Below are 13,308 nucleotides of genomic sequence, written 5' to 3'. Positions count from 1 at the left end.
ATTGACAGCCCTTTGAGGGCAGCACAGACTAGCAGAAGGCCTCAAAATTTCCTCCATTCCATTTTCCAATAGAAAAAAAATAGCTCACAGATAACAATTGAAGGAGGCCAGATTAAACAAATTGCAGTAAACTTGTAAGCAATTATTTCTAATTTATTTTAAGTGTGAGTAAACATTAAAACAAAATAATTGAGTAATTGGCTCAGCACCTATAGCTCAGTGGCTAGGGCACCAGCCACATACACCTCGGCTGGGGGGTTGGAGCCCAGCCTGGGCCTGCTGAAACAACAATGACAACTACAAAAAAAAATAAAAAATAAAGAAAATAATCTGTCGTTGTGGTGAGTGCCTGCAGTCCCAGCTACTTGGGAGGCTGAGGCAAGAGAATTGCTTAAGCCCAAGAGTTTGAGGTTGCTGTGAGCTGTGATGCCCCAGCACTCTACCAAGGGTAATATAGTGAGACTCTATTTCAAAAAAAATAATTATTATTATTTAGTAATTGTATAGCAATTACTAGGATAATTGTTCGCTGACTTAAATGGGAGGGATAGATTATGATACAACCAAGTGTCAATGTTGAGACACATTTATGTGGAAAGCACCTAAGTATCAGTTGGTGGTGGAACTATGGATTATTTATATTCGAACTGCTATGCCAATTTATCATAAAATGCACTTTTTGTCTGAAATCACAAGTAGGGATAACTATACCATACCCAGCAAACTAAATTGATGATGATAAAGCAAAGCCAATTGTAATTCATAATTAACAAGTAATACTGAGAGCAAATGCTAACCAGCAGCCAACTTAGCACAGCACTGATGCTGAATGTACAACAAACAGCTTTCTGGACAGTGCAGAGCAGGGGCATTGCAGCCTCTAATGGGAGTCCTTGGGAAACTCCAGCAACTTTGGATCTGGGAGTTTTATTTCCTCCTAGATCATCTCCTCTAGTAACCTCCTGAACCTTAATCATAGTCAGAATGACTTTTATAGCTTGTATATCAGTTGCCAAAAAAGAACTGAAATGAGTGCGTTTTGGATCCATTATCTGGCATTTAAGAAGATCTTTTTACCCTACGAGTATCCCTGTACTGAGAATCTGCTATGGATGAAGCTGTTGTTAATCTCAAGATATAAAATTTTTTATTTAGTCAAAGAAGGTTAAAGACCTTGGTTGTGTGCTCTTAGTATAGCACACAAGAAGAGAGTGAGGACACAGTGGAAAATACTGGGGTATAGAAGAAGTTGGTATACTTTGTCCTTTTTAAAGGTTGTTAAAGTGATTAAGGAGATGAAATCATTTCAGTTGGGAAATAGACAAAGGGTGAGGCTCATGGGGCAAATATGGGAAGCAGTAGGACTAAAACCTACTGTAAGGCAGTCTGACACTTTCAAAAACTAAAAGCATTAGAGCTAAAAAAAGAACCACTTGAACTTTAATAAAATAGTTTTAAAAGAAATTTCAATGATTCTTTACATAGTAAACATAATGAACATAGGTACTTCAGTATTGTCTATAAATCAAATAAATTTTAAGAAAGACTTGGGTTGATTCGTAGGTTATAAATTCATTTTAAATTATACAGCTAAGTCCTCCCTGGAAGTGGTTATTTGCCTTTTTTACCCCTGAACACCTATTGCTTGTGTACACTAATATGCAATGCTTTATATAAAGCACTGTTCTTGTGAGAAGTGTATAACCTATTTTTTTGTGTGTTTAGAGATTTTATTCCCTCAAAGTTGCCCCCAAAGTTAAAGCCACAGCTGCCCCTGCAGGAGCACCTCCACATCCTCAGGACCTTGAGGTTAGTCCCACTGAATTGCTCGCTAAAACCTATACACGCCTTACTCTTCTTAGTCATATAAAGACATTAATTTTATCTCTGTTTGAAATACAGTTCACCAAATTACCGAATGGTTTAGTGATTGCTTCCTTGGAAAACTATGCTCCCGTATCAAAGATTGGTTTGTTCATTAAAGCAGGCAGTAGACATGAGGACTCTAACAATTTAGGAACTTCTCATTTGCTGCGTCTTGCATCCACCTTGGTAAGTATCTTTACTACTTCAGTGTTTGGAAATATTGTTATATGTTGGTCCTAGGAATAAGAACAATTAAAAGCGGTGGCGCCTGTGGCTCAGTGAGTAGGGCACCAGCCCCATATACCGAGGGTAGCGGGTTCAAACCCGGCCTCAGCCAAACTGCGACCAAAAAATAGCCAGGCGTTTGGTGGGCGCCTGTAGTCCCAGCTGCTCGGGAGGCTAAGACAAGAGAATCGCGTAAGCCCAAAAGGTGGAGGTTGCTGTGAGCCATGTGATGTCATGGCACTCTACCAAGGGCGGTAAAGTGAGACTCTGTCTCTACAAAAAAAAAAAAAAAGAAAAACTAAAAGCAATGTCTCTATATTCGTTTCCTTGAGCTGCCATACCAAATCACCATAATCCAGATGGCTTAAACAAAAAAAAGTTTATCCTCTCATAGTTCTAGAGGGTAGAGGTCAAAGTCAAGGTATCACAGGGCCTTGTCTCTTAAGGTCTGTAGAGAAGCAACTTCTTTGCCTATTCCTAGCTTTCGTTGGTTACCTGCAATCCTTCATGTTCCCTGGCTTGCAGCTGCATCACTCCAGTTTCTACCTTTGTTGTCACATGGCTCACCTGTCTGTGTCCAAATTTTCCTCTTATAAGGTCACCAGTCATATTGGATGTGGGGGCCAGGCAAAGACCTTATTTCCCACTAAAGTCACATTCACAGGTTCTGGCTAGGCTTAAATGGAGTTGGAGGAACACTATGATTCTGTCATGTAAAATGAGAAACCACAAGATATTTACCACAGAAAAGCATTATTATTTAAGTTAGTGACTTTCTGAATGTTGGTATTAGAGCATATGAAATCAGTTTTTAAAAACATTTAAGGAGACAGTGCCTGTGGCTCAAAGGAGTAGGGCGCAGGCCCCATATGCTGGAGGTGGCGAGTTCAAACCCAGCCCCAGCCAAAAACTGCCAGAAAAAAATTATTTTTTTTTTAAGGCTGGTAAAATGGCTCACGCCTATAATCCTAATACTCTGGGAGGCCAAGGCAGGTGGATTGCTTTAGCTCATAAGTTCGAGGCCAGCCTGAGCAAAAATGAGACACCGTCTCTACTAAAATAGGAAAACTGAGGCAAGAGGGTTACTTGAACCCAAGAGTTGGAGGTTGCTGTGAGCTATGACACCACGGCACTCTACGCAGGGCAATAGCTTGAGATTCTGTCTCAAAACAAAATTTAAGCACCAAAAATTGAAGGAAAATTGTTATTTCTTTTCATATGCAAGTCTTTCAGAATAGGCTAGAATCCAGTAAGCTTGTGTTTGACAGTGAAATTTTTACATACATGTGCTTTTTATAAAAATCTATACTTTTTTTGTTGAGCTTTGTTTTATAATTCTTAACTACAAAGGATCTGCTGTTAAGTAAAGTTCCTTTTGAATTACATAACAGGTTTTGATATAATGTGATGTTTGGCAAACTGGACATTGTAAAACTACTAAGAAAATCATTCTTTCTTTTTTAAGACTACAAAAGGAGCTTCGTCTTTCAAGATAACTCGTGGAATTGAAGCAGCTGGTGGTAAATTAAGGTTTGTTAAATAAGTAATGGGAAATAAGTCATGAAAATGCTAGAAAATATTCAATTATAAGGGAACTTTTCTCTGTTATTACGATGGATGAGGATTTCTTAGAGCACAGGCTAGGCACAGTGACTGACAGCTGTAATCCCAGCACTTTTGGGGTGGCCAAGTTAGGAGGATTACTTGATACCAAGAGTTTGAGACCAACTTGGGCAATATAGCGAGACTCGATTTCTACAAACAGTTGTTTAAAAATTAGCTAAGTGTAGTGGCTTATGCCTATTGTCTCACCTACTCAGGAGACTAAGGTAGGAAGATCGCTTGAGCCCAGTATTTGAGGTTACAGTGAGCTATGGTGACGCTACTGCACTCTAGCCTGGCAATAGAGCAAGACCTTGTCTCAAAAAAGCCCCAACCAGAGCCCTAGCAGAGAAAATAGACGAATGAATTTGACCATTTCAAAATGTAAAACATTTTTTTTTTTTTTTGTAGAGACAGAGTCTCACTGTACCGCCCTCGGGTAGAGTGCCGTGGCGTCACACGGCTCACAGCAACCTCTTAACTCTTGGGCTTACGCGATTCTCTTGCCTCAGCCTCCCGAGCAGCTGGGACTACAGGCGCCCGCCACAACGCCCGGCTATTTTTTGGTTGCAGTTTGGCCGGGGCTGGGTTTGAACCCGCCACCCTCGGCATATGGGGCTGGCGCCCTACTCACTGAGCCACAGGCGCCGCCCAAAATGTAAAACATTTTTATACTTTAAAGTAAAAATTTAAGTAACCGTCTAGGAGCAGATAATTTGCAGTGTACAGGCATCCTCAAAGATACTACATGTTCAGTTACAGACCATAGCAACGAAGTAAAATTTGCAATAAAAGGAGTCACATTAATTTTTGGGGTCCCTTCCAGTGCATGTAAAAAACACATTGTAGTCCAGGGGTCCTCAAACTACAGCCCACCCTTATGCAGCCCGCCGAGGACATTTATCCGGCCTGCCATGTTTTTGCCACTGCTGTCTGTCTGCTTAGCAGCAGACTGTTCCCGGGCCCGCAGTGCACATGTGTGGAATGTGCACCGCACTCTCCGACTCCCCTCCTTCTCTCTGTCTCTCAACTCCTCCTCTCAGTCTCGGGACTAACTGATGCACACTTGCCTCACTTGTTACGATTAGCAGTGGCAAATAGGGAACCGGACATTGACCATCTCAGCCAAAAGCAGGCCCGTAGTTCCCATTGAAATACTGATATGTTTGTTGATTTAACTTTACTTGTTCTTCATTTTAAATATTGTATTTGTTCCTGTTTTGTTTTTTTACTTCAAAATAAGATATGTGCAGTGTGCATAGAAATTTGTTCATAGTTGTTTTTTTTTAAACTACAGTCCGGCCCTCCAGCCGTCTGAGGGACAGTGAACTGGCCCTCTGTTCTAAACGTTTAAGGACCCCTGTTGTAGTCTGTTAAGTGTACAATAGCATCATGTCTTTTTTTTTTTTCTTTTTTGAGAGTCTCACTCTGTTGCCTAGACTAGGGTGCAGTGGTGTCGTCATACCTCACTGCAACCTCAGACTCCTGGATTCAAGTGATCCTCCTGGCTCAGCCTCACAAGTATCTGGGACTACAGACTCACTCTGCAAAGCCTAGCTAATTTTTCTATTTTTTTTTCTAAAGACAGGATCTTGCTATGTTGCTTCGGCTGCATACCTTAATTTAGAAATACTTTATTGCTTAAAAAAATTGTAACAGTCATCTAAGCATTCAAGTGAGTCAAAATACTTTTGTGGTTGGAGGGTCTTTCCTCAATGCTATTGATGGATCAGAGCAATGACTGCTGAAGTTTGGATTGGCCATGGCAGTTTCTCAAATAAGGCAATAATGAAATTTGCTGTGTTGATTAGCCTAGTTCACAAGATTTCTTTCTATAGGTTGAGATGCTATTTTTTAGCATATTACCTATAGTAAAACTTCTTTCAGAATTGGGAGTCAGTCCTCCCATACTTTGCCACCTCTTTTTCAACTAAGTTCTAAACATTCTAAATCCTTTCTTGTCATTTCAACAACATTCAACATTTCAACAGACTCTTGACCAGGAATAGATTCCATCTCAAGAAACCACTTCTTTGCTCATGCATAAGAAGCAGCTCCTTATCTCGTCAAGTTTTATCCTGAGAATGTAGCACTTCAGTCACATCTTCAGGCTTTACTTCTAATTCTAGTTTTCTTGCTATCTCCACCACCTCTGCCATTACATTTTCCACTGAAGGCTTTGTTTTGTTTCTGTTTTTTGTTTTTTTTGTTTTTTTTTAATAGAAACAGAGTCTTGCTCTTGCCCAGACTAGAGTGCCATGTGTCAGCCTAGCTCACTATAACCTCAAGCTCCTGACCTTAAGGGATCCTCCTGATTCAGTCTCCAGAGTAGCTAAGACTCAAGGCGTAAGCTACCACATCTGGCTGATTTTTTAAATTTTTTGTAGAGACAGTATCTCAATATTTTGCACAAGCAGAATAGATTTAGCATAATTTTAATGGCCCTAGGATTTTCAGAAGGTTAAATGAGCATTAGCTTTATTTTTTTATTTATTTATATTTTTTTGAGACAGTCTCACTTTGTCGCTCTTAGGTTTAAGCGAGTCTCTTGCACAGCCTCCCAAGTAGCTGGGACTACAGGCACCTGCCACAACACTCAGCTTTTTTGTGTTGCAGTTGCCAGTGCTATTTTAGCTGGCCGGGGCCGGGCTCGAGCCCACCACCCTTGGTATATGGGACCGGCGCCCTACCCACTGAGCCACAGGCACCACCCAGTATTAGCTTAAAGTCACCAGCTGCATTAGTCCATAACAAGAGAGTCATCATGTCCTTTTTTTTTTTTTTTTTTTTTTTTTTTATTGTTTGGGATTCATTGAGGGTACAATAAGCCAGTTACATCATGTCCTTTTAACCCAGGCTTTGACTTCTCTCTAGCTATAAAGTCTTAGATTACATCTTTCAACATAAGGCTGTTGCATTTACACTTAAAATCTATTGTTTAGTGGCGCTACCTTTATCAGTGATCATAGCTAGATCTTATGGATAACTTGCTTTATCTTCTACATCAGCACTTGCTGCTTCACCTTTCACTTTTATATTAAGGAGACAGGCACTTCTCTCCTTAAGCTTCATGAACTGGGCCAGGCAGGGTACCTCACCCTTATATCCCAGCACTCTGAGAGGCCGAGGTAGGCAGATCGCCTGAGCTCACAAGTCTGAGACCTGCCTGATCCAGAACAAGACCCTGTCTACTAAAAATATTCAGGCGTTGTGATGGGCACTTACAATCCAGCTACTCTGCAGGCTGAGACAAGAGAATCACTTGAGCCCAAGAGTCTGAGGTTGCTATGAGCTGTGACACCATGGTACTCTATAGGGGCAACAGGGTGAGACTCTGTGTCAAAAAAAAAAAAAAAACTCATGTACTAACACTTTCTAACTTCAGACTTTTCTTCTGCAGCTTCCTCACCTCTCAGCCTTCATAGATGTGAAGAGAGAGCCTTACTTGAGATTAGGCTTCAACTTAATGGAATGTGGTAGCTGGTTTGATCTTCCATCCAGACCTCTAAAATTTTCATCACATGCACAATAAGGTTATTTCATTCTCTAGCACAGCAGTTCACAACCTGTGAGTTGCAAACTGTATTAAAGGGCCACGGCATTAGGAAGGTTGAGAACCACTGTTCTAGCAGAAGGTGGAAGAGGTGGGGAAAAGTGTTTCACTTTCTTAATATTTGAGTATTCATTGGAGTGGTACTTTTAATTTCTAAAAGCTTTTTCTTCTTTTTTTTTTTTTTTTTTTGAGAAAGAGTCTCACCATGTCACCCTTGGTAGAATGCCATGGCATCACAGCTCACAGCAATCTCAAACTCTTGGGCTTAAGTGATTCTCTTGCCTCAGCCTCCCAATTAGCTAGTACTATAGGCGCCCACCACAACTCCTGGCTATTTTTTGGTTGCAGTTGTCGTCGTTTAGCTGGCCCAGACCGGGTTCGAACCCGCTAGCCTGGATGTATGTGGCTGGCGCCATAACCACTGTGCTACAGGCGCCAAGCCTCTAAAAGCTTTTTCATTGTATTCATAACTTGGGTAATTGCTTGGTATGAAGTTCTGGCTTTTAGGCTTTCCCAGCTTTCAGCATACCTTTCACACTATGTTTATAATCACTTCTAGCTTTTGATTTTAAAGTGAAAGATCTGTGACTTCTCCTTTCACTTGAATACTTAGAACCATTGTAGGGTTATTACTTAGCCTAATTTCAATATTGTTGTCTCTCAGGGAATAGGGAGGCCCAGGGAGAGGAGGAACAGCTGGGTGGTGGAGCAGTTGGAACACACACATTTATTGATTACCTTGGATGTCTTTATGTGGACATGGTTCATGGAGCCCCAAAACCGTTACAATAGTATCAAAGATATTTTTCATAGATCAATCACCACAACAGATGTAATGATCATGAAAATTTTGAAATACTGTGAGAATTATCAAAATGTTACAAAGAGGCTCGGCACCCATAACTCAGTGAGTAGGGCACCAGCCACATACCCCAAAGCTGGTGGGTTCAAGCCCGGCCCGGGCCTGCTAAACAACAATGACAACTGCAACCAAAAAATAGGCAGGCACCTGTAGTCCCAGCTACTTGGAAGGCTGAGGCAAGAGAATTGCTTAAGCCCAAGAGTTTCTGGTTGCTGTGAGCTGTGATGCCACGGCCCTGTACCAAGGGCGACATAATAAGACTCTATCTCAAAAAACAAAAAGGGTCGGCGCCTGTGGCTCAAGCAGCTAAGGCGCCAGCCATATACATCTGAGCTGACGGGTTCAAATCCAGCCCAGCTGGCCAAACAACAATGACCGCTGCAAAAAAAATAGCCGGGTATTGTGGCGGGTGCCTGTAGTCCCAGCTACTGGGGAGGCAAAGGCAGGAGAATCACTTAAGCCCAGGAGTTGGAGGTTGCTGTGAGCTGTGATGCCACGATATTCTACCCAGGGTGACAGCCTGAGGCTCTGTCTCAAAAAAAAACTTACAGAGATACAAAGTGAGCACATGCTATTGTAAAAATGACATCAATAGACTTGCTTGACACCAGATTGATAGCCACAAACCTTCAATTTGTAAAAAATATAGTATTTTTGAAGCATAATAAAGTGAAGCACAGTACAAAGAGGTAGGCCTGTATATAACATATAAAGGATTACTATTTGAAAAAAGAAAGTACTACAAATTAGGGGAAAAAACAACTGGAGAAAATGAATGGACAATAAGAACAGGCCGTTCCCAGAAGAGGAAGCCAGAAACACTAGTCTTTTCTTATAATCAATAGTGTAATACCATTTCACACCCATCAGATTTTTTTGTATATCATGTAATGGCAGTGGTAAGGATGATAAAGAATCTCTTATTCTGCTGGTAGGAGTAAAATTTGGTATAACCACTTAGAAACAGTGAATAGTAATATCGAAAAACCTAACAGTTTTTAATCCACACAAAGATATACTTTATAAAGACTGAAACTATATAAATGTCCATCGTTAGGGAAATGGGTAAATTATGGTATCTAAATCTATGTATTGACATAGCAGAACTTAACGAAATATTGTGCAAAAAAGCAAGTTTCAAGATTTCCTTAAAGTATAATACATTATAATTTTTTAAGTAAAATAATACTGTATGATACCTATAATTATGGTTGTTTCTAGAGTTGGAAAGAATAGGGAATTGGCCTGAGAAGGGTACAAAGGGATCTTCAACTTTATTTGCCATTTTTTTGACAATGGTAAAATATACTATGTAACTTAAAATTTACCATTTTTAAGTATGTAGTTAAGGGGCATTTAGCAATATCACCACTATTCCTCTCCAGAACTTTTTTACTTGCCACCTGAAATTCTCTACCCATTGAACAATGACTCCCCATTCTCCCTTTCCCCTCAGCCTCTGACAGCCTGCAAGCCTCCTTTCTGTCTTCTGTCTCTCTGAATTTGACTACTGAAGGTGCTTCATACAAGTGGAATCTTACAGTATTTGTCTTTTTGTGACAGGCTTATTTCACTTAGCATAATGTACTCACGGTGCATCTGTGTTGTAACATGATAGGATTTCATTCGTTTTTAAGGTTGAATTATTTATTTGCTACTTTAAAAAATATTTTTAAATTTTAGGGGCGGCGCCTGTGGCTCAAGGAGTGGGGCGCCGGTCCCATATGCCGGAGGTGGTGGGTTCAAACCCAGCCCTGGCCAAAAACCAAAAAAAAAAAATATTTTTAAATTTTAATTGATTAGTATGTGGGGATTTGTTATATTATTTGCACTGTTTTATACTTTTAAAATTTTCTCTCCAGGGCAGCGCCTGTGGCTCAGTGAGTAGGGCGCCGGCCCCATATGCCAACGGTGGCGGGTTTGGACCCAGCCCCAGCCAAACTGCAACAGAAAAATAGCCAGGCGTTGTGGCGGGCGCCTGTAGTCCCAGCTGCTCGGGAGGCTGAGGCAAGAGAATCGCGTAAGCCCAAGAGTTAGAGGTTGCTGTGAGCCGTGTGATGCCACGGCACTCTACCCAAGGGCGGTACAGTGAGACTCTGTTTCTACCAAAAAAAAAAAAAAAAAAATTTCTCTCCAAAGGAATTGGTTGAATTAATAAGAGCTTATTCTGATTGAGATAATTCATTATGATTTATTTCAGTGTGACTGCCACAAGGGAGAACATGGCTTACACTGTGGAATGCCTGAGGGGTGATGTGTAAGTAGGACATCTGCTTTTAAAGAACTACTATGTTACTCAGTTCTGATCTTTGTAATGTGTCCTTATGACCTCTGCCTTTTATTTTAGATTATAATACACAAACTATGCATACAAACATTGTTCTTACCCAAGGCTTAAACTTTAATATTGACAGCATTACAGTTATGTGGAATCTTGAATATTAGTTTTAAATCTTTGACACGTAATTCTTATCCTGATGTCTTTCTTCCATAGTGATATTCTAATGGAGTTCCTGCTCAATGTCACCACAGCACCAGAATTTCGTCGTTGGGAAGTAGCCGACCTTCAGTCTCAACTAAGGGTTGACAAAGCAATGGCTTTTCAGAATCCACAGGCTCGTAAGCACATTACTGAATACATTCGGTTGTTTCTAAGATACTGTGTTTTTGAGCATATGCGTTTGTAGAAGAAAAAGTTACTGTTGAAATTTTTTACTACTTAGGTTTGAAAATATCTTTTTCAAAGATTTGTTCAATTATTTAAATATTCTTTTCTTTTTAAACATTTACTTTTTGCTTATTTTTCATGTTTGATGGTAAATAAATTGGCTATAGAATCCTAGATACTTTAACTATTTCCCTCCTGTTGCTTTTTAGCAATTATTTTGCTTACAACAAATCCAACAGCAGTATATTGTTGCTGCCTCTGCTGTTGTTAATTGTTATATATTACTATTACTGTTCAGACAACTTCCCTTTATTGGGTCATTCCAAAGTAAGCAAGTGAATTTTTTTTAAATTACAGCTTTTTTATTCATATCTTACATTTATGTATTGTTTAATTAAGTACACTGCCAAAACAATTTTTTAAATAAGCACTGCTGACTCTTTGGAAGTCTTACAACTTCTGGTGGACCAGGAATAGGTGACCAGCAACATGAAACAGGCTTCCTTCAGAGTGCAGGTCTGGCAAGTATCTGAAACATAGTGAGAACTCGGTTCATGCTGATAACTTTGTGTCACAGATGAGTGTGATCTTTGTTACTCAGGAGTTCTACCAAAGAATGGCAAAATTGTAGAAAAATGTCTTACATGTCCGTAGTGGCTTCTTCCCCCACTGGGAGCAGTGAGGCTCCAGCCTTCATCTGGTCTCCCTGAACAGTTACTGTATAGTTTCCTGGCTGCTGTCTCTCCCTCAAAGTTTATACCTTCAGTCCATCTCCTCCCGCATTACCAATACAGTGATCTTTCTGATGTGAAAATCCTTTAAAAGTCTCCTTATCGTCAAAGGATAAAGTCTGAACTCTTCACCTTATTGCATATATGGCCTTTAATGATCTGATCCCAACCCACTTCTCTTGTTTCTTACTCTACTCTCTTCCCCTCCCTGCTGTGATTCCCCTTTGAATCAAACTGCTGCTGTGCTTTATGGTTTTTGTTTCATCTCTCTCCTCTGCCTGAAATGCTCTTCCCAAATCATTCATATTGCACTTTTATTACTCCATTCCAGTTCCTACTGCCTTTCTCTTGTACCCCTGCTGTACTTTTTGACATATGACTGACATTGTACCATAAAACTTTATTTCACAAGTTTTCCTCTTAATGCTTTGAGAGCAAGCATTTATTGTTTTATTGTATATTATTACTCGTCTCTGTATTTATAGCACTTAGCACAGTGCCTGCCATAAAGAGGTTGCCCAGATAATGAGCAAATCAAAGAAACATACCTCAAGCAAAGACTGAAGCTGGAAAGCAAAGCAGGGATAGCACCTGTAGGAGCACCTGAAACAAGAATAAGTTCAGTTTGGCAGCATTTTACTCTTGAAAGTAATATGGCCTAAGACTGATAGTTTCATATTGTCACTTATTCTGACCTCTCCCTTATTGCCTGGAAAGGAAACCTGAGAAATAAGCAAAATTCAGATTAAATGACTTGTCCAAAGACACATGGCAAATTGGTGGCAGAACCATAACTAGATTAGGGCTTCCCAAAACCAGTCCATTATACTTTCCAGGCGATACCAGGTAGATTAAAGTTAGAGAAAGGGTTTAGCAGATTTGTGGACTTGGGCATGTAGGAGCTACTGCCATATAATCTCATTTTTCTTAGCTCATTCTGACTAGAAGAATTTTTAAAGTTGCTATTGGTTAAGTCACAATAAATTTCAAGTCCTTTTAATTCTCGAATACCGAAAGATAACTAAATTTGTATAGGCTTATAGCTTTCTAGGTTTAAAAATGTTCTTATCTTTACTTAGTAAATTACATACCAGTAACTGTTTCTTTGCTTATCATACAGAAGTCATTGAAAATTTGCATGCTGCGGCTTACCGGAATGCCTTGGCTAATTCTTTGTATTGTCCTGACTATAGGATTGGAAAAGTGACATCAGAAGAGGTACCAATAAAATACATTTATTTAATTTTAAAACATGCTTGTTTTCACATTAAATTGAATATCTACCATAGGTTTGTTTGCTAATTTTTCTTTTTATCTTCAAATTTTTAGAAATTCAGCTTGCTTGCTTTTTTATCATTTTTTTCTTTTTATTATCCTCCAATCTAATTTCTTAGCTTATTAACAAAGACGTTTTTATGACAAAAGTGACATGATCATTACAGAAAAATCTGAAAATAAATGTTTAAATATCGTAATAAAGCCTTTAACTTTTAAAACTCTTTAATCCTTCTGAATACATAGATATGACTGAGCCTGCTTCCTTATCAGCCCCCTAGCTATTCACCTTTTCTAGCACACCAGACTCCCATGCTGGCACTATAGATTTGTCATATGTCACAGCCATATGTGTGTCTTAGAACTTTGTTTCCAAAACTGGAAGCACAGATTGTTAAATCTGCAAGTGTAGATATGTGCATATAATTTGAATTTCCTTCTCCTACCACCCTCCCCTCAAAATAAATTTATCAAAAGATTTTTAAGAGAAAAATTTGGAATTATCAACCCTTTAAAGTAAATTTCA

The 13,308-nt window shown here is 39.5% G+C and overlaps 1 protein-coding gene across 1 annotated transcript in view; it reads left to right on the top strand.

Moving 5' to 3' along the window:
• The window catches only part of LOC128561406 (cytochrome b-c1 complex subunit 2, mitochondrial), a 35,823-nt gene that overhangs the window by 1,154 nt on the left and 21,361 nt on the right, over positions 1-13,308 (top strand). The window contains exons 2-7 of the mRNA XM_053555564.1: positions 1,726-1,809; positions 1,903-2,052; positions 3,557-3,621; positions 10,309-10,365; positions 10,603-10,727; positions 12,628-12,725. Coding sequence (XP_053411539.1) covers positions 1,726-1,809; positions 1,903-2,052; positions 3,557-3,621; positions 10,309-10,365; positions 10,603-10,727; positions 12,628-12,725 — 579 coding nt within the window. The remainder of the gene's footprint in view (positions 1-1,725; positions 1,810-1,902; positions 2,053-3,556; positions 3,622-10,308; positions 10,366-10,602; positions 10,728-12,627; positions 12,726-13,308) is intronic.

This window comes from Nycticebus coucang, chromosome 12, assembly GCF_027406575.1.
Source record: "Nycticebus coucang isolate mNycCou1 chromosome 12, mNycCou1.pri, whole genome shotgun sequence".
Classification (NCBI taxonomy): domain Eukaryota; kingdom Metazoa; phylum Chordata; class Mammalia; order Primates; family Lorisidae; genus Nycticebus; species Nycticebus coucang.
The sequence above is the reverse complement of the archived record's forward strand: the minus strand, read 5'-3'. Positions and strand labels throughout refer to the sequence as shown.